We start from the raw sequence: 22,181 nt of genomic DNA, 5'->3' as shown, positions 1-22,181 counted from the left end.
TTAGAGAGAGCCCGTTATGCATGGCAGCCTATGGTAAACAAGCACAGTGGGCGGGGCTACGTGAGTGCACGGGCAGGTGCCCTCTACGACGTCCGCGCTTCGGACGTTACGATCCCCCGGGGCCCCACCCCTCAGGGAGGGGGGAGTATAAAAGGGGAATGTATCGGGGGGCTCGGGAGTGATGTGTTAGCTAAGAAGAGAAGACGGAAGACGTCTTAGATAGAGCCCTGGTCTCCCCCTGGTACGCCGTCCTTATCAGGACCGCGCAGGCTCGAGCCAGTGGCGTGGTACCAGAGCCAGAGCCAGTGCTGGTCTGGACTCTGGGTACCGGGCCCGACTGGCCAGTGTCGGGCCAAGATAGCCTCCCCTAGCCCATTAGCGGAGGACTCAGAGGCAGGCTAGGGTTAGCTAAGAGGTGTGTCCTCAGATAGACGGGTGAGGGGGCCGATACCCCCTCAAGTGTGTATGTCACAACGTGTGGTGTTAAATAAACCAGTGTGCCTCCAACTATCCGGTGTGAACGAGTCGTGAGCGTTACTACACAAGTATAGCACACATGCACGTAGCGCACATGTGTATAGCACATATGCACGCATAGCACACACGCATAGCACACACACAAGTAGCGCACACAGACAGCACACACAAACACAGCACACGCGTAGGGCACATGTAGCACAGACGCACACACAAGCGTAGCAACACAGCGCACATGCACTGGTGTTGACGGTGAGCAGCAATCGAACTCGGGGTTGATGGGTTCACAACAGGGCGCGCGTGCCTGTGCTCGCAGCGTGCGAACCACTACGCTACCGCTCCCCACCCACACACGCGCATGCCTGTCAATCCCTTGTCAGACTTTTTTGGTCACCCCGTGTCCCTTATAAATCTCAACGTTCATCCTTCAAAGTCTCATCACAAGGGAGAAACAAACACATCGACACAAATAAGATGTTTTTTTTGCCCGTATTGAAACAGCTGTACGCTGTATGGACCTGAAAAGCTCAATTTCCCTGATCAAGAATACGGGTTAAACCGTATGGGTTGACACCTATGCACGTGTAGCAACAGCAAAGACAACAACAACCTCCATTCGCCACTAAGTGGCGGTGACATCACCATGACGCTTGTGCCAGGCCATGTGCACCTTGAGAGTGTCGAAAGCCCGCTGGCAGGTCACGGGGCTGACCCAGGTGCCACGGGTCGACTGACTGAGATGACTGGCTGATGCACCACCTGTGCCCCCTACTGTGCCAACTTGCTGTGCTTTAGCCACCTGGCGCTCTGCTCGTTGTTGTGAGCGTCGCTCTTCCGCCCTCCGTTGTTGTTGGAGGGTGACTGCCTCCAGTAGTGTCCTTCACGAGCCTCCTCTACAGAGGCCGACCTTGACACCGCTGGTACCAGTCATCGGCAAGTCCACTCAGCTCCACGTCCTCCTATACCACATCACTCCATCTCTTCTCTAGCCCGTGCCGCGCCCGTTTAGCCCCCTCGATCCGGTCGAACAAAAGCTATGAGACATCTCCTTTACCAGTGGCAAAATATAGTAATAGGTTTTTACCCTTTCAACTGGTACAAAAACTGACACCTTTATACAAGGCATCATGTTTGCAATAACCACAACACAAGCAGTCAAAATGCAAACAAAAAGAAACAACTCTGATAATGATATGCACTGTCCTTGAAGTTGATTGCTCCACACCCGAGACAGCTTTTCTTAGAGCCTAGTCTCCATTGGTGTTGAACCAGATGACGCCAAAAGGCGTACAACTCAAAAACAGTGCACTATCAGAGTATTGAGAGCTCGGGGTAAGCAATTACACTGAGACATCTCCTTTACCAGTGGCAAAATATTTCGTTAAAGTCACGTATCGCAACATAAGCAACCATCATCAACATCGCGCGTTTCGAGTGTTTGGCTGCTATACATTTCCACACGATGATAAGCTCCCTTTTGAGGTGCTATTGCTTGTGATAGCCAGGGTCGCTTCTGGAAAAGAGCTACTTAGCTCAGTGGGGTCTTACACCTGAGCTAAGTGGTGTGGGTATGCGTAACATGGTGTGTGTGCGCAGTCACGGAGAAGGGAAATAATAAAATAATAAAATAAAACAATACAATTCTCACGACGTTTCGATTGCAACACAGGCAATCATCATCAGTCGCTGCCCGTGGTGCTAACGTAAAAAAAAACGCCACTTTTTTCAAAAAAATTATTGCTGTGGTTTTCACACCTGATGATGATTGCTTGTGTTGCAATCGGAACGTCGTGAGAATTTAATTGTTTTATTTATTTCATTTTATTATTTCCCTTCTACGTGACTTTACCGACAGAACCAAGAATATAGTGTAGCGGTTAGTACGCTGCGCTACGAACCCAGCGACCCGAGTTCGACTCCCGCTCATGGTCACCAACACCAGTGACGATTATCTGAACCGGTCCTGGACCTTCCCTAGGTCGACTCAGCCTCAAATGAGTATCTGGTGCTGTGTGTAAGCATCGCCGCTGGAGAGACAAAGGCGGTCGGGTGTGGTGCTGGCCACCCACCCCCTCGTGTGCCGTTCCGGCCTTCATAGGTGCTCGCTAACAGCACTTGCCCCAATAGTCTGTTTAGGCTATACGAGGGATCTTTGTGTGTGTATGTGTGTGTGTGCATGTGTGTGTGTGCATGTGTGTGTGCATGTGTGTGTGCTCCCCAGGCATCTGCGAGAATGGATCGCTTCTCACTCTCCATCTCCGGCAGACAGCGGTTGGCTCAAGCAGCCCTCACACAGCAGCAGCAGCAGCAGCACCACGTGAGTACACACAGCACCACGTGAGTACACACAGCACCACGTGACGACACACATCATCACCACGTGACTACACACATCACCATGTGGGTACACACAGCACCACGTGGGTACACACAGCAGCACCACGTGGGTACACACAACATCACCACGTGACTGCACACAGCAGCACCACGTGAGTGCACACAGCAGCACCACGTGAGTGCACACAGCATCACCACGTGACTACACACAGCACCACCACGTGACTACACACAGCACCACCACGTGACTACACACAGCACCATGTGAGTACACACAGCATCACCACGTAGGTACACACAGCACCACGTGACTACACACAGCAGCACCACGTGGGTACACACAGCATCACCACGGTGGTACACACAGCATCACCACGTGAGTACACACAGCAGCACCACGTGGGTATACACAGCAGCACCACGTGACTACACACAGCAGCACCACGTGACTACACACAGCACCACGTGACTACACACAGCATCACCACGTGAGTACACACAGCAGCACCACGTGGGTACACACAACATCACCACGTAACTACACACAGCAGCACCACGTGACTACACACAGCAGCACCACGTGACTACACACATCATCACTACGTGAGTACACACAGCATCACCACGTGGGTACACACAGCAGCACCATGTGACTACACAGCATCACCACGTGGGTACACACAGCAGCACCACGTGGGTACACACAGCAGCACCACGTGACTACACACAGCAGCACGTGAGAACACACAGCACCACGTGACTACACACAGCATCACCACGTGGGTACACACAACAGCACCACGTGGGTACACACAGCATCACCACGTGACTACACACAGCATCACCACGTGAGTACACGCAGCATCACCACGTGAGTACACGCAGCATCACCACGTGACTACACACAGCATCACCACGTGACTACACACACAGCACCACGTGAGTACACACAGCAGCACCACGTGAGTACACACAGCAGCACCACGTGAGTACACACAGCACCACGTGAGTACACACAGCAGCACCACGTGAGTACACACAGCACCACGTGAGTACACACAGCAGCACCACGTGAGTACACACAGCAGCACCACGTGAGTACACACAGCACCACGTGAGTACACAGCAGCATCACGTGACTACACACAGCAGCACCACGTGACTACACACAGCATCACCACGTGACTACACACAACAGCACCACGTGAGTACACACAGCATCACCACGTGACTACACACATCACCACCACGTGACTACACATAGCAGCACCACGTGACTACACACAGCAGCACCACGTGACTACACACAGCAGCACCACGTGAGTACACACAGCACCACGTGAGTACACACAGCAGCACCACGTGAGTACACACAGCACCACGTGGGTACACACAGCAGCACCACGTGACTACACGCAGCATCACCACGTGAGTACACACACAGCACCACGTGAGTACACACAGCACCACGTGGGTACAAACAGCATCACCACGTGACTACACACAGCATCACCACGTGACTACACACACAGCACCACGTGAGTACACACAGCACCACGTGGGTACACACAGCAGCACCACGTGACTACACACAGCAGCACCACGTGACTACATACAGCAGCACCACGTGGGTACACACAGCAGCACCACGTGACTACACACAGCAGCACCACGTGGGTACACACAGCAGCACCACGTGGGTACACACAGCAGCACCACGTGACTACACACAGCAGCACCACGTGACTACACACATCAGCACCACGTGACTACACACAGCAGCACCACGTGACTACACACAGCAGCACCACGTGACTACACACAGCAGCACCACGTGGGTACACACAGCAGCACCACGTGACTACACACAGCAGCACCACGTGGGTACACACAGCAGCACCACGTGGGTACACACAGCAGCACCACGTGACTACACACAGCAGCACCACGTGACTACACACAGCAGCACCACGTGACTACACACAGCAGCACCACGTGACTACACACAGCATCACCACGTGGGTACACACAGCAGCACCACGTGACTACACACAGCAGCACCTCGTGAGTACACACAGCACCACGTGACTACACACAGCATCAGCAGCAGAATCATGGCATTCAGAATGAGAACCTGTATTTATACTGCAGGAGGAGGAATCCGATGAGCTATAAAGCTCTTTGCTCACAGATGTCCAATAGGGGATCACTGGGTCAGAACGTTACCACAACGACAAGCACAATGCTCACAATCACAATAGGAGGGTAAAGTATAGGAAACGTAAACAAATCACTTCCATCTAAAATATACAAACACAATTAAACTTTGTTTAAATATTGCCAGGTTTAAATCTCCCACTCGCTATTTAGTGACCTGGCCATCACAAACGATAGCTCAACGAAAGTTGGTGCTTATCGTGGCCATCAATCTATGGTCTGGAGTAGGCGGTGGTGTCTCTGGCGCATTATGAGCCAAAGTTCAGACCTTGTGGTGATATCACCGCCACTCGGTCAATCATGAATGGCGGCGTGTGTGTGTCTGTGCAGGGAGCTGTAATGTAGCGGTTAGCGCTACGCCGCGCTACGAACCCAGCAACCCAAGTTTGATTCCCGCTCATGGCCAACACCGGTGATAACAATTATCTGAAGCGGTTCTGGGCCTCCCTAGGTCGACTCAGCCTTAAACTAGTACCTGGTACAGTGGTGTGTAGTAAACGTTGTCACTAGAGGGAGACAAAGGCGGCCGGGTGTGGTTACTGGCCACTCGCCCACCCACCCCCTCGTGCACCACAGTGCTATACGGGGGGAGGGGAATCTTTGTCTCTGTTGTCTTGTTGTGTCCCCACGTCTCTCAGGCGGCAGTGGGAACCCAAGCTGATGTCGAAGCAGAGGCAGCAGAGATATTTCATTCAACAAACCCAGAATGAGTTCAACGAGATCTTGAAGGTGAAGGTGAGAGCTCGATGCTCGCGCAGTCGAACGTCTCCACTGAGCTGATCGGCGCCGGCTGCCTCCGTACGGCGCAAAAGAAGTTCAACGTGCATACATAGACACATACGGGATCTTTTGCCAGTGTCAAAGTATGAAAGATAATAGGTTTCATTACCCTTTCTGGCAATAATAAAACAGGAGTTGTGTGAAGATGTTCAAACACCAAATGAGATACCTTTTGCAAGGCATGAAGGTTGTGACGATAATCATCGCTGAGTTATCGTTTATCGTTGCCCTGTTGTAAATTCTCATCGACAGGGTCAGCCCCGACCTCGCAACCAAAATTCACCCATCCACAAAAAGAGACACAGCCAGGTAAGGGCCGCTTGAATCACGGGGTGACGCAGGGAGACACGGGAAGAAACGGGGGGGGGGAGACACGGGGAGACACGGGGGAGAGGCGGGGAGACACGGGGGGGACACGGGGGAGACACGGGGAAACATGGGGGGGGCACGGGGGAGACACGGGGGAGACACGAGAGACATGGCAGAGAAACGGTGAGACACGGGGAGACACGGGGGAGAAACGGGCGACAGCGAGATATACGGGACACAGTGAGACACGGGCGAGACACGGGACACATCACTAAACTATGTTTATTTGACCAGGTAAGGCCCCACTGAGCTGTCTGGCTCGTTTTCAGAAGCGACCTGGCTCTCACGTAATGATAGCTCAACGAAGTGGGCTTGTCATCTGGTGGAGGGGAAACACGTCCATGAGGGACGGAGGGAGAGGGAGCGATGGAATCCATCTCGCACGCCATGGCATAGATGGATTGTGACATCACACAGATTGGTGATGGCCTTGGGCAGCCTCCATCCAGTAGTGGATAGATTATGGTTGATGATGATGATTGTGAAGCGATGTTGACGCTTCTCTCTCTGTGTGTGTTGTATCGTTGATGTTGATGTTCTCTCTCTCTGTGTGTTGTATCGTTGATGTTGATGTTCTCTCTGTGTGTTGTACCGTTGATGTTGATGTTCTCTCTGTGTGTGTGTTGTATCATTGTTGTTGACGTTCTCTCTCTGTGTGTGTGTTGTATCGTTGTTGTTGATGTTCTCTCTCTGTGTGTGTTGTATCGTTGATGTCGATGCTCTGCTCTTACTTAGGTTCCTCCGAGGCTTCAGGCGAAGAATTCTTCTACTGTCGCAGCCGCCTCCAGCGTTGGTGAGCCGGACATTAACGGCAGCAGACCCTCGATGATTATTCGGGCTAATAACGGGGAGGACGGCCGCGGATAATTAAAAATTGCGGATAATCCAAAAATGTAATCATTTTCCACGGACCTCTTTGCCAAAAAACTCTAAAAGAGGTACGCATTATTTCCCCTCTGTCTGGTTCTTTCCATTTTTCTGAACAACAACAACACTTTGTTTTTCTCCTGTTCATCCTGCTACACGTGTGTGTGTGTTCATCCTACGACACGCGTGTGTCCATCCTACACACGCGTGTGTGTCCATCTGGATCTCTGCGGTATTCAGGAGGTCCGGTGGACCGGCTCTGGCCCCTGCCACCATGAGGGGCGGACAGTCCTCTACTGTGGGCAGGAGACTGCCAAACAACAGAGAATAGATCTTCTAAACAAAAGAATGAAGGGGGAGTGGGAAGCTGTCAGCCCCAGGCTACTTTGGGCTCGTCTTCCCATCAACCAGAGGTGGGGAGTAGTGGTCATGGTTACTTATGCCCCCACCGAAGATGAACATCAGTGGAGAGATGCAGGCAAGGCCGACGAGTCAGATGCCTTCTATGACCTGTCACAGGTGCTAGCTAAAGTGGCCCCTCGGGATAGAGTCATCTTGTTGGGTGACTTTAATGCCCGAGTTGGTCATGATGCTGGCAGCTGGTCTGGAGTGACTAGAAGGCATGGGCCAGATCAGCTCAATAACAACAGTAGGAGGCTGCTAGACTTCTGTGCAGCCTATGAGCTTGTAATTACCAACACGCTGTTCCAGCATCGGCGCGTCCACACAACATCATGGATGAATGCCGGGTCCAAGCAAGAACATTTGCTGGACTACATAGTGACGGAACAGCGGATACGGGTCCATGTCCTTGACACCAGCACCCACCATGGAGCTGATCTGCCCACTGACCGCCGGCTTGTCATATGTAAGATGCGCCTTCCATTCTTCCGCTCCGGTTGTGGTTGTCAATTCTAGTATGCCATTCAAACCCACAGTGGCCTGGTCTTAGCTAGCTGATGAAAGTTGTAAGCGAGAATTTCGTCATCGCTTGCAGCTGGGGTTGGCATTGTCCCACACTCCTCCTGATGCCAAGGGGAAATGGGTGAGGTTTAGGACTGTGACTCATGCAGCTGCAATGACTGCTTTGGGTACATGGTCCAGACTGCCCTAGAGACCCTGGCTGACAGAGGAGGTGTTCAGGTTGGCTGAGAAAAAGTGAAAGGCCCACTCTCACCGTCTCCAGCATCCCACATCAGAGGCTTACCGCAGCCTTCGTTCGGAAGTTCGGAGAGCTGTGAGGCGCTGGAAGGATGAGTGTTGGTCGCGGGTTTCTGAGGAGATGGAGTCTGCATCATTAGCCTGCGATCACAAATCACTTTTTAACTCCCTCAAAAGAGTTACTTACAGTGTCACACCTATCACCATCATTGGGAGAAAGAAAGGTGATCCGATCTCCAACCCCCAGGAACAGGTTTACAGATTTGCTGAGCATTTCTGTGAGGTCTTGGAGGAGGGGAAATCCCTAAGCCTGGAAAACATCATGGGGCAAATTGGAGATGACCCTGCTTAGGCTGCTATGCCTCAAATAATGGAAGAAGTTGTCACCCCCTGTGAGTGGCTGGCTGAAGTGCCATCTATTGAGGAAGTACAGAAGGCAATCCAGAGTCTTATATCAGGAAAACCCGCCGGGCAGAGATAATCTCTCAAGCAAAATGCTGAGGGAGGGTGTCATTTGTGCTCATAATAATAGTCTGGACCACTGGATGGTTTCCGCAGGATTGGAAGGATGCCCTCGTGGTCCCCCTCTTTAAGAAGGGGGGCCGCACACACTGTAACAACTACAGGGGCATCTCACTCCTCAGTGTGCCGGGAAAGGTCCTGGCAAGGATTATTCAACATCGCCTTGCCAGTCATGCTGAGGAGAGGCTTGCGGAGCCCCAATGCAGTTTCAGGCCAGGGCGGTCCTGCACAGATGCCATATTTTCTGTCCGTCTGCTACAGCAGAGGTGTAGGGAATTACAACAAGATCTACATCTCTGCTTTATTGACCTGGCCAAGGCCTATGATACTATCTGTCGGCCTAAGTTCTGGGTTGTTCTTTGTGTTTTCGGAGTCCATGACTATCTGCTCATAATCATTAAGGATCTTCACGATGGTGGACAGGCCCGGGTAAAACTACGTGGCAGGAAGTCGGAATCATTTCCTGCTCACCTTGGGGTGTGACAGGGATGTCCTCTGGCTCCCACATTATTTAACATCTATTTCGACCATGTAGTTCATGAAGCCTTTGATGGCTGTACTGGAGGAATTTCAATTTAGTACAAATACAATGGGAGGAGGGATGGCTCCGTATTGGTCAACCAAGTTATGTAATGCGATGATCTGTTGATTGCTGCCCACTCAGAGGAGGAGTTGGAGGCCATGCTGCTGAACCTAGAGCGTGCCACTAAGAGGTGTGGCCTTCCCATCAGCCCCACGAAAACTAAGCATCTGCCTGGGTATTTTGTGCCATCAAACACTCCACCACCACAACTCCCAATTGGTGATGGGGCAGTTGTGGAGAGTGGAGAGTTTTCCATACCTGGGCAGTATGCTCATGACCGGCTCTGATTTGACAGCATAGGTCTCACTCTGAATCAGCCCAGCAGCATTCCACAGGGTGTTTCAAATAGATGGACCCAATTTCAAAGCAGTACTGCTTTGAAATTGGGTATATCTTTTAAAACACCCTGTATTTTCATCGGTTGCGTAATGCTGTGTGGAAGCTAACCTGGCTTGTCGCTCCACAGGAAGCATCCGGTCTTCTCGGCCATGGTCATGCCCTCCCTTGTCTATGCTTGCAAAACATGGACCCCCCCTAATGGAACATCTTCGCCAGTTAGAAAAATCTAGGCTGGCCTGCCAACGATTCATCCTGGGTTAAACCAGCCTGGATTGTGTGAGGAGCTCTCAAAACCCTATTATTATATTTTGGTACTAGCAAAGGAGGTCTAATGATGTAGATGCTCACCCGAGCCATCATTACTTTGATAGTGCATTGTCTTTGAGCTGTACGCCTTTTGGCGTCCTCTGGTTGAGCACCAATTGGGTCGACGCTCAAAAGAAAGCCGTCCCTTGGTGTGGACCAATCAGTTTCAAGGACAATGCATATATTATCATAGTATGTTTTTTTGTTTGCGTTTTGACTGCAAGTATTGTGGTTAATGCAGACATGTATCCTTGTAAAAAGGTTTAAGTTTTGTTGCCAGAAAAAAGGGGAAAACCCTATTATTATAGCTCTCAAATCCTTGAAAGTCTCATTGGTGAGCTGCTCTGGCAGGCAAGGCTGCATTGGCTGGGTCATGCAGCCCGCATACCCGGCCACCGCATGCCTAAACAGCTTTTGTTCGGCCGAATTGAGGGGGCTAAACGGGCGCGCAAGAGAAGAGATGGATAACACGTAGGCTTTCGTGACCAATATTATTCATAATCAACGTTTTTGGGTTTAAATCGCGTTATTTATAAATGTGTCGTAACCCTCCACCACCCGACACGGCCAATCAGTAAAAAAGTGTCACGTTGACAAAAGACAAATAGTTCACTGCTTTAGCCCACCGGTGTGTTGAAGCGTGAAACCACAACATTTACAATTTGAGTATGACGTTTCGCTGGTAATTGCATCCAGCATCATCGGGTAATTCGCCAGAATGGTGAGGCTCTGCTGTGTCTCCCGTTCTTATATAGAGCAGCAGCAGGGTGACGTCATCATTAACTCATTAACGATTTTCTAAATCATCTCAATGCACAAAACCCGGCCATTCAGTTCACTCCCGTTCCTGGATATTTTACTTGAGCATGGCCTAAATGGTAAAATAACACACAGCGTTTACAGAAAGCAAACGCACACTGATGCCTATCTGAATGCAGATTCGCATCATCACCCAGCTCAGAAATCCTCTCTTATCAAGACGCTCATACATCGGGCTAAAACAGTGTCAGATGGTGAAAGTCTAGTGAGAGAGATTAAACATGTTAAAGAAGCACTAAGACAGAATGGCTACAATAATGCTCAAATTAACAGAGCACTAAATGCCAAATCACGATCGCAAAGCAACACTGCTGAAAGCGATCAGATTATTAAAACAATAAAAATACCATTTATCTCAGGAGTAACTGACAAATTAGCCCGTGTTTTGCAAAAGCAAAACATTACAGTAAGATTTGGTACAGTACACAAAATTCAACAACTAGTAACGTGCACTAAAGACGAATTACCTAAATTATCAACAGAAGGTGTATATCGGATTAATTGTGTATGTGGCAGATGCTATATTGGACAGACAGGGCGTAACATTAGTGTAAGACTAAAAGAACACCAGAGAAATATTAAACTATCACAAACACAACTGTCGGCAGTGGCAGAACATGCATGCCAACAGGGACACTCAATTGATTTTGACAACGTTGAAGTGTTGTGTAAAACTAGTTACTACTGGCAAAGACTAATTAGAGAATCGATTGAAATTGAGAGAAACAGAAATAACTTTAATCGCTCAGACAGCTACAGGCTTAGTGCGGCCTGGAAGCGTATTATTAAATAAGATACATTACAATTCCTTATAAGGGAAACAAACACTAACTGATTACTAATGTAGCATAATCACAATAAAACACATTCCAAATGATTACTAATCTACAACTCGCATCGTAACAATAGCCTGATTACTAATCTAGTATATAATTACAATAACTCCCCCCTCGAATCTTTGCACCTGATGAGTTAATGAGTTAATGATGACGTCACCCTGCTGCTGCTCTATATAAGAACGGGAGACACAGCAGAGCCTCACCATTCTGGCGAATTGCCTGATGATGCTGAATGCAATTACCAGCGAAACGTCGTACTCAAATTGTAAATGTTGTGGTTTCACGCTTCAACACACCGGTGGGCTAAAGCAGTGAACTATTTGTCTTTTGTCAACGTGACACTTTTTTACTGATTGGCCGTGTCGGGTGGTGAAGGGTTGCGACACATTTATAAATAACGCGATCTAAACCCAAAAACGTTGATTATGAAGAAGAGATGGAATTAGGTGGCACAGGAGAATGTAAAGCTTGAGTAGACTTGCCGATGAATAGTACCAGCGGTGTCAAGATCGGCCTCTGTCGAGGAGGCTCATGAAGGATGCTACTTGGCAGTTGGAGGCAGTCGCCCTCCATCAACAGCGGAGAGTAGGGGAACAATGCTCACAACAATGAGCAAAGCGCCGGGTGGCTAAAGCACAGCAAGTTGGCACATTAGGGGGCACAGGTGGTGCATCAGCCAGTCATCACTGTCAGGCAACCTGGATCTGTCCTGCGACCTCCTGCCTTAAAGGGCACATAGCCTGGCACAAGCGCCGTGGTGACGTCACCGCCACTTCGGGACGAATGGCGGTTGTTGTGTATGTGTCCATTCTACTACACGTGTCTATCCTACACACACGTGTGTGCGTGTGTCCATCCTACTACACGTGTGTGTCAAAATTAGCGGCCAGTTTCGACCTCATCACCGCCCCATCACCGGGTCATCTTCTTTCTACGCACAACCCTTTTTCTCACTGCCTACGTTTATTCAGCCCTTTGGGTCTAGTAATAAAAAGTATTCCTACTGGGTAGATGTAGTCGTAGTGAAAAGTTTGAAAAATAATAGGTGTTACCCTTTCTGGCAATAAAACTAGGAGTTTTGTTAAGATGTGCAAACACCCAAAAGATACATTTTGCAAGGCATAAAGTCTGCATTAACCATACGCACTTGAGGCAAAACTTGCATTGCCTTTGTGCTGTTCGCCTTTTGGCGTTCTCTGGTCTGACACCGGTGGTGAGACAAGACCATAAAGAAGGCTGTCTCTGGTGTTTGCCAATCGGTTTCAAAGACAACGCGTACACTATTATCAGAGCATGTTTGTTCGCCTGTTTTGCTACAAGTTATGTGTAGTTAATGCAGACTTGATGCCTTGCAAAAGGGGATCTCATTGGTGTTTAAGCATCTTAACACAACTCCTGTTCTATTGCCATGAAGGGTAATGAAGCCTATTGTTATTGTTTCATAATTATGACATAGATAATAAAAAGTTATTACCACAGAGAAATTCAACTGAAACATGTCCGTGTGTGTGTGTGTGTGTGCGCGCGCGGGTTTCTCTCTAAAGATGCTGCTCCGGAACCGTTGCCCTCCTCCTCTTGGAGCTTGACACAGTCCCAGGGCATCCCAGGGAGCCTGCCGATGGCCACCACCACCACCGCCACAACCACCACCACTGCAGTTGCCACCACCGCGGCACCACCACGCATCTTCTTTTCTTCTAGCATGGCGACGTTCTGCTTCGACTGGGCTCCCGTGATGCACTGCTTCGACTCGTAGCGAGTGATGAAAGGGGAGAGTCAGGAGAGAGGGAGGGGAGAGGAGAGGGACAGGAGAGGAAGGGGAGAGAGAGTGGAGAGAGAGGTGAGGGAGAGTGGAGGGATGGGAGAGAGACAGAGGAGAGGGGGGGGGAGAGAGGAAAGGGAGGGAAGAGATGGGGGGAGAGGATTCCAGTGATCAGCTCGCCGCAGTTTCATCGGCATTGGGGTTTCCGTTTTTTACAGCAGCGACAGAAGACGTTTGTTGGCGAAGAGTTTTGGTTTGTTCTTTTCATTCAGCGGTGGCCAAGTCGATGGAAAAATCATTGAGCGCGACGACGATGGTGGCTACGATCGCTGGCCGCCAGGAACCGCAGACAGCGCGACAGTCTGTGACGAGACAGAGCTCAGTGGTGTCCTGATGAAGAAGTGGACCGAGATACAATACTCTCCACGTTGACGTCGCAGCGTATAAATGCAACCGCATCTACGGACGCTTCACGGGAAGAAAACAATATTCGCAGTGTGCACGTCAAAACAAAGAAGGGCAGCGGAATCTCGGCTATACAAAGTTCAAGAGGAGGAGAATTCCAGACCTTGCGGAGCAGATGCCGAGAAGGAGCGAATCTTATCGGTGAAATAATTTAGTGTGTGTGCGTGTGTACGTTGAACTTTGCTGATCGGAAGTGCGGGGGGAAGGACAACAAACTGAACACAAAAATCCATTGAGGTTTTTTTGGGTTAGATCGCATAAATATAAATGCATCGTTTAAGCTAGAATTGTCTGTCGCCTGATGATGCTCACTGTTGTAATTACCAGAAAAACGTCACGGTACTCAAATTGTAAATGTTGTCGTGGGTTTTACTCTCCAACACAGCGGTGTGCTGAACTATGAACTAATTGGCATGTTTTGTTTATGTGACAAACCCCTCACTAATTGGTTGTGTCAGGTGGTGGTGGTGGTTTTAATGGCACATTTATAATTACGCGATTCAACTGAACAAACCTCGATTATGGATGAGGTCCGTTTGCCGAACGCGGTTTTGCCCCAACGCGGATATTTTTCCAGAAACTCAACCGCCCCCCCTCCCCCACAAGCATTCGTTGAAGTCTGCCTTGCATTTAGTCGTTCTCTTAAATCTAGTTCATCCAAGCAGTCAATAATTTAATCAACGTTCTGAGTCATAGAAAGAAAGAAAAAACTTTTTTTTTACTTGGTGAGGCCACACCGAGCTGTGTGCAGTAGAACCCCTCTTAACGACCACCCCCTTGTGGACGACTGATCGCTTAACGACGCGCCTCCATAGAGCCCCATGTGCGGCAGGTTTAACGACCCATTTATATTTATGCCATCAACCCAAAAAACTTCAATTGTGGATAATAATATTGGTTGAGAAAGCCTCCCACGGGTTAAACTAAAAAATAGATCTAGCGGGGAAACCAGGTTTGGCATTCCTGAGTCTGAAATGATCACACCCTGAGTTTGTTTAACTAATACTACATGATGCCCCCACCCCCTCCCCCTCTTGCCATTTTACTATCCATACGAAAGGAGAAGAATCTTTAATTAAACGATGCCGAGTCACTCTCTGTGTCTCGTGTGTGGACACTCGGTCGGTCAACCCATGGCACCAACTGGGTCTGTCCCGTGACCTGCCAGCGGGCGTTCGACACTTCACGTGGCCTTAAAAAGTGTTCACAGCCTGGCACGCAAGCGCCATGGTGACATCACCGCGGCTTAGTGGCGAATGGTGGTTGTTGTCGAGCACTCCTTTTCAATTACGCTTCAACACAAATAATAAGTAATATATAAAAAAAAAACTTTTTTTTAAACACGCTTTTTAAAATATATTATTTTGTACTTTTTAGTGTCATCAAATATTGTGTCGAAATTTATTTTATCCAGAAGTAGATCGATCGTCACATCGTAAACATGAATGTACTGTAGTACAGTAGAACCTCTGGTCACGAACGCTTCTGACCACGACCAAATCGGATTCCAACCAAAAAATTCACAAAAAATTTAATCTGGTCACGAACAAAAACTCGAGTGGTGATCAAACACGGCAGCGGCCGATTTCCCCTTCCGCGCCATTTTTTTTGTAAGCGGCAAATGTCCTCTTGTTTGTTTACAAACAACACAAAGCGTAACAGTTATGTATTTAACTTTTGTTATATAAAATTCCTAGTAAGATATTAATTTTGTGAGTGTAGTCATACCCCTCCCTCATTTAAGCCGTAATTTAGAGAGCGAAAGCGCTGAGTACGTAAATCGCTAACATAGGAACCCGTTAATCTCTTCTCGCATCATTCATACGATGATGCGGTGAAGTAAACGTTCATACGATATTACGGTGAATGCTTCCAAAACAATACTGTACCCAAATATTACTTTTAACTTACTTTCAATAGAAACATGAATTGCTCATGCGAATATTCTCTCTCTCAGAATCGACCGACTGATGTAGCAGACGAAACAATCATCTTGTTGAACGATTCTAAACCTTGACGCGACAATGTTAGTTTTCTCTGTTGTTCAAGGTTTTCTCAGTGTTATTAAATGTTTTTACATTTAGTTTACTATTACACTATGCATTCTACGGCATAATTAACTATTTTTGTGCTTAAAAATCTTTAAAAAACAATATTTATATACAGTTCGTAGGAGTCTGGAACGGATTAATCGTATTTACATACAATCCAATGGGGAAATTAGGTTCGAGTCACGACCAAATCGGTTGTGACCAAAGTTATGGAACGAATTATGGTCGTGACCAGAGGTTCTACTGTAATGGAACAACTCCACGACTCCAGGAAGTGACCCCCGAAGCTTGCCATAACATAAGGGACCGTGGCCAATTACAGCCAATGTTTGTTGACCGTGGACAATTAAATACAAGCCGAAACATTACATATAAAAAATAATGTTTAAAAATATATTTTTATGTTAGAATATAGTATTGTCACCAGTATGACATAAGTATACCAAGTTTGCAGTCGATACCACATTGGGAAGTGGGTTAAAATTGAGTTACAAGATTTGAGGATACAACAACAACAGAGTGAGTTAAATGAAAGCGGGTAATAATAATAACGCGTCTACCCCTCTTTTTGCACGGCGGCACTCGCGGCCAACCCATGGTCCCTGACGCTGTCACCTGAACCTTTACAATTCTGAAATCGAGGCATCCGTGTGATTTGACGTCCTCCCAACGGCTTGACGGCCAGATGCGCGCAGCAACGTGAAACGTTTTACAATGTTCCATTGTGCGTGAGTGGAGATGAGAATCTTAAGCTGTGGCTATCCGTGTGCAGTTAAAACATCACCCCCTGTGTTTCTGAAAAGAGACCTCATCAGATACAACCGTGTTTCGTTGTAACACGCGTTCGTACATTGGGATTTGTGCTGTGATTCTCGTAGCGCCATGCCTGGGGCCATCATCATGAAGGAGGGCGCCACTGTGGTGAATTGACACGGGCTGCGCTAGTTTCACAGTACAGGTTCCAGAGGTCTGTATGTAAGTCAACTTTACTCCTGTCGATTCAAAACATGTACGGCATGTACACTAAACACGAGGAATGGCTTTAAACAATATATAATCTCCTGTAGATGTAGATGCCACTTTATTCACGGTCTGCAGGTAGAGATCCCACTGCTCCTTCAGGTTCTACAGATGTAGATGCCACTGGTTCTTCACGTTCTGCAGATGTAGATGCCACTGGTTTTTCACGTTCTGTAGATGTAGATGCCACTGGTTCTTCACGTTCTGCAGATGTAAGATGCCACTGGTTCATCACATTCTGCAGATGTAGATGCCACCGCTTCACGTTCTGCAGATGTAGATTCCACTGGTTCTTCACGTTCTGCAGATGTAGATGCCACTGGTTCTTCACGTTCTGCAGATGTAGATGCCACCGCTTCTTAACGATCTGCAGATGTAGATTCCGCTGGTTCTTCACGTTCTGCAGATGTAGATGCCACTGGTTCTTCACATTCTGTAGATGTAGATACCTCTGGTTCCTCACGTTCTGCAGATGTAATTGCCGCTGCTTCTTCATGTTCTGTAGCTGTAGATGCCACTGGTTCTTCACATTCTGTAGATGTAGATACCTCTGGTTCCTCACGTTCTGCAGATGTAGATTCCGCTGGTTCTTCACGTTCTGTAGATGTAGATGCCACTGGTTCTTCACGTTCTGCAGATGTAGATGCCGCTGCTTCACGTTCTGTTAATGTAGATGCCACTGGTTCTTCACGTTCTGCAGATGTAGATGCCGCTGCTTCACGTTCTGCAGATGTAGATGCCATCACCACTGTCTATTGCACGGCTTTTGAACTCATGACTCTCGGTCCGAACAGGCAACTGGACATACGGGCGACAGGTTTATTCGTGTCTTTGAAAGTTCGAAAGTCGAACATGGGTAAGTAGAGGAGTCTGTACAGTCGATCATCGCGTGGGGCCCGACGTCCACCCCACCGCCATCGCTAGGCAGGTGGGGCGCGACGCCCACCCATTCCGCTCCCTCCTCCACCGCGTCGGTTGTCTCCCGCCGGGCCCCTGTCGACTGAGTGATCAGGCCTCCTACGCTAGCGCCCTCTCTGAGGAACATACTCGTGCTGCTGGCTCGTAGATGGTTCGGGATCGGGTCGTGCGTCGGTTCGGGGGGGGGGGCGGCATGTGCTCGGGAGGACTGGCCACTCCAACCGGGTCAGTGGTCGGAGTTGGTCCACAGGGTGGTCGCCACGACCATGGGGTCGTCGGTCATTGTGGGATCCATCGAATGCTCGTCGACACTGGTGTGTCGGCGACCATTATTTCGGAACTTATTTATAATATACTGGCGGACAAATGTCGTTCCCTGCGCCCCTTCGAGGTGCCATGCTTTGCCGCCAATGGGGGATCATTCGGTATTATCGGCCAAATCACCGCTCAAATTTTTATTCACGATGTCAAATTGGCAGGGCCGATCCTGGTCTCATCGTCCCTCGCCGTCCCATGCTTATTAGGAGTTGCCATCGGGCCGTCGGTTGGCGTTCCTGCCATCTCCCACCCGTTTGTATGCGGCCAACGCCACAGTGCAGGCACTTGCATCCGAAACGGTTCGGATTCCCCCAGGCGCGCAAATGTTAATTCCCCTGCGATTGCGCAAGCCGCTTGATCCTGCGGCAACGGCTGGAGGGATCCTGTTGGACCCCTCTAATATGGCCGTACAGGGATTGCAACTCGTGGGTGCGCAGACCCTGGTGTCTGCTGATAGGGAACCGTTTATCCAGGTTTTAAACGCCAGGTTGACGACATCTGTCATCTCGCAGGGTATGGTCCTTGCTCACGCATCGCCCGCGCTTCGTGATGCGTGTGTCCTGGGCAGCGTTGAGGCCGGGTCACGTCCGACGCCGCGTTCCGGACCGGATGTCCGCTGGATTGAATCCCTATGCTCACAAGCGGCAGATTTGTCCGAGTCCCAACGTCGTAAATTAAAGTCTCTTTTACGACATTTTGCTGATGTCTTTAGTACCGGTAAATTCGCTATTGGCCGCACCACCCTGCCAAGTCATCATATCGACACAGGAGGCCGCTCCCGTTCACCAAAACCCTTACAGGCTGAGTCCTGCAGAAAAGGAACATGTTCGGCTGGCCGTTGATGAGATGTTGGCTGCCGACATTTCACCATCCACTAGCCCATGGGGAGCACCTATTGTTCTCGTTAAAAAACATGATGGAAGCTTGCGCTTCTATTTGATTTTCGAAAACTAAACAAAATTTCAGTTGCCGATGCATACCCGCTCCCGCGGATGAATGACTCTCTAGACGCCCTAGCGGGCGCCCAATACTTTTCCACGCTCGACCTTCTGTCAGGGTTTTGGCAATTGAACCTGCGGCATGCTTTCCGCATGCCGCAGGTTCTTTTTTAATTCAATTTTTTAATTCAATCGGTTCCCGATGGGACTCCACTCCATGCCGGCGACGTTCCAATGATTGATGGAACTAGTCCTGGCGGGACTTCAATGGGACTCTTGTATAATTTACCTAGATGACGTCATCATCTGTAGCCGCACCTTCGTTGAACATCTCGACCGGTTAGGTGCCGTTTTTACGAAAATGCGGGCCGATAATCTGAAATTTATACTGCAGAAATGCCATCTCCTGCAGAAATCTGTGCGTTATCTTGGGCATATCATCAGCAAGTCCGGCATTGCTACGGACCCCGAGAAAACTAAGTGCTTCTGGACGTGGCCTACCCCTAAGTCGGTGGGAGAGGTGCGAAGCTTTATTGACTCCGCATCCTACTACCGCAGCTTTGTGGCCGGATTCGCTACCATCGCGAAGCCGCTCCACGCGCTGATGGCCAAGGGCCAGGAATTCCATTGTGGGGAGGAGGAGACCTCGTTTCTAGCGGTCCAAGAGGCCTTAGTTAACGCGCCTCCCCTCCGCTACCCCGATTTTTCTGTGCCGTTTACACTGGACACATGCAAGCAACACCGGTATTGGTGCGGTCTTCTTGCAGGTCATCAACGGGGTAGAGTGTGTTATCGCGTATGGTAGCAGGGTACTCTCCCCGGCCGAACAACGGTATTGGGTCATGCGCCGCGAACTCCTGGCGATCGTGTTCTTTGTATGGATGTACCACCCGTATTTATACGGCAGGCGCTCCGACCACGCTGCGCTGCAATATGCGCTGCGGGTCGACCAGCCATCCGGCCAGCTGTCACGATGGCTTGAGGTCCTTCAGGACTTCTCCTTTACCGTGTCCTACAGGAAGGGCGCCCAGAACGCAACTGCCAATGCCCTGTCATGCTTGCCGCCACGCGCAGAAAGCGCTTGCCTTTCAGGCTCTGGGCGCTGCAAGCTGCCTCTGGACAATTCGGTCCTGCCCCTTGCAGCTTCAGCTGAGGTGGCCACCCGGAGGTGATGAACGATCCTGTGTCACGTGACACCATCCTCAATCTTGCCCTGGCCGAATGGGGACGTCTCCAAATTGAGGATGCTTCCTTGGTCGGGATGCGCCACCGCGTCATGCGTTCTGACGGGGAGGAAGGCCGTAGGGGCTTGGCCCTGGTAGTCCTGCGACACGGCTTATTGATGTGCCGGGACAAGGGTGCACGCCACTACATTGTTGTCGTACCCACAGCCCGGCGAGGGAGAGTTGTGTGCGCCGTGCATGAAAGGCTTATGCACTTGGGCGTGCACAAGACCCTGGCCACGATCCAGCGGGACTTTTTCTGGCCGGGCATGGCCAGGGATGTGGCTGACTTACTGAAGGCTTGTGTGCAGTGCGCACGGCGGAATCGGCCTGCTAAGCCCTGTTGTCCGCCCTTACAATCAATTCAAGTCTCCCGCATCAATGAGCTCATCGCTCTGGACATCTTGGGTCCCTTTCCCGCTACTCTGCGGGGTAACACATTTTTACTGGTAGGGGTCGAGTATTTTTCACAATGGCATATGGCCTGGCCTCTCCGCAACCAGTCGGCAGCTGCCATCGCGGACGCCTACCTAAATGGCTACGTTATGGAAAAGGGGCCCCCGAATGTCTGCTGATGGACCAGGGGAAATTTTTTCCTCCAAATTGCTGTGGGAGGTGTGCGACCTGCTGGGCACACAGAAAATTCGAATGTCACCGTACCACCCCCAAACAGATGGGATGGTTGAGCGTCTGAACAGAATGCTCACTGCAATGCTAAGCCACCAGGTCAACGACTCTCAGCTTGACTGGGACTTGCGCATTCCGGGCGTGTTGGCGGCATACCGTATGGCCCCTCATGCGTCCACTGGTTATTCACCGTTCTTCCTGATATACGGCAGGGATCACGACCCCCTAATCGACGTTCAGCTGCGACTAAACCTGCATCCAAAATTTCTGATTCAGTTCGCTTTAACATCCAGAAGCTGTCCAAAGCACGGGAAGCTTCTAGGGTCAATTCTAATTTGCACAAATTGGCTAATAAACTTTTACAGGCTCTGCGTACCTCTCGCCATGTGTGCAGTACGGGTGATGAGGCGTGGCTCCACTGCCCTCAGGTTCCGGTGGAAACGTCGCCGAAATTGTTCCGGCCTTGACGAGGGCCTGTGGTTATTGTCCGCATCGTCTGGCTGCAATGCGTACAAATTCTCTGGGGCCACCGGTGCTGGTTCGTCCACCCTTGGCGCCTCAAGCCCTTCGTTGCGCCGCGTAATCCCATCTCACCTCCACAATGTGGGGATGAGTGTGTGACGTGTCCCATGAGCCGGGGTGTGTGCCTGCTGGGGTGGACCCTTCAGCAGAAGTCTGTGCCTCCACCCTCAGATGCCTCGCAACTAACACCCCTCCAGGCGCCGCCGTATTCTGCTTCCCTGGCTCCGGCTGCCGGGAGCCCCTCTGCCCTGTCAGATGCTCCCTCCGCAGAACTGGCTGGTCCACCAGATGTGCCAGTCCCCCCCGGCTCCTCCAGGGCGAGTGGGCCCACCTCCACTGGGGGCCCGGCCACGAGGACTCGGTCCAAATATCTTCGCTTCTCATGACCCCCCCAGTCACCCCCCCCCACACACACCTTACATTAAGTGCCTCACTCATCAGGCCATTTTTGTCTTTGCCTTTATTGTTGCCGAGTAATGGTACACGGTGTTGGTGACATTGATTGATGGGGTGCGGGGTCATGTGCGTCGCGCGCTTGTTTTGTTCACCTACCCCATATTATTGCTTTGTATATATTGTATATAGTGCACATTTGTACAGGTGGGTTGGGGTATTTATTGCGGGGTTTTGTTCGTGTTGTGTTCATGTTGAGGCACACATTGTAGTCTTTTAGTCGTTATGAGTCAGCGTGTTTTTCAGAGGGGAGGATTGTCAGCCGGGA

At 50.0% G+C, this 22,181-nt stretch overlaps 1 protein-coding gene across 1 annotated transcript in view; it reads left to right on the top strand.

Moving 5' to 3' along the window:
• DCP2 (decapping mRNA 2) overlaps positions 1-18,844 on the top strand; it is a 53,505-nt gene extending 34,661 nt beyond the window's left edge. The window contains exons 8-12 of the mRNA XM_078620492.1: positions 2,699-2,794; positions 5,670-5,766; positions 6,064-6,120; positions 6,916-6,973; positions 13,161-18,844. Coding sequence (XP_078476618.1) covers positions 2,699-2,794; positions 5,670-5,766; positions 6,064-6,120; positions 6,916-6,973; positions 13,161-13,372 — 520 coding nt within the window. The 3' untranslated portion in view covers positions 13,373-18,844. The remainder of the gene's footprint in view (positions 1-2,698; positions 2,795-5,669; positions 5,767-6,063; positions 6,121-6,915; positions 6,974-13,160) is intronic.
• The last annotated feature ends 3,337 nt before the right edge of the window (positions 18,845-22,181 follow it).

Source organism: Lampetra planeri, chromosome 72 (assembly GCF_965212315.1).
Source record: "Lampetra planeri chromosome 72, kcLamPlan1.2.h2, whole genome shotgun sequence".
NCBI lineage: Eukaryota > Metazoa > Chordata > Hyperoartia > Petromyzontiformes > Petromyzontidae > Lampetra > Lampetra planeri.
Note: the sequence above shows the minus strand (reverse complement) of the source record. Positions and strands in the feature narration are given on the sequence as shown.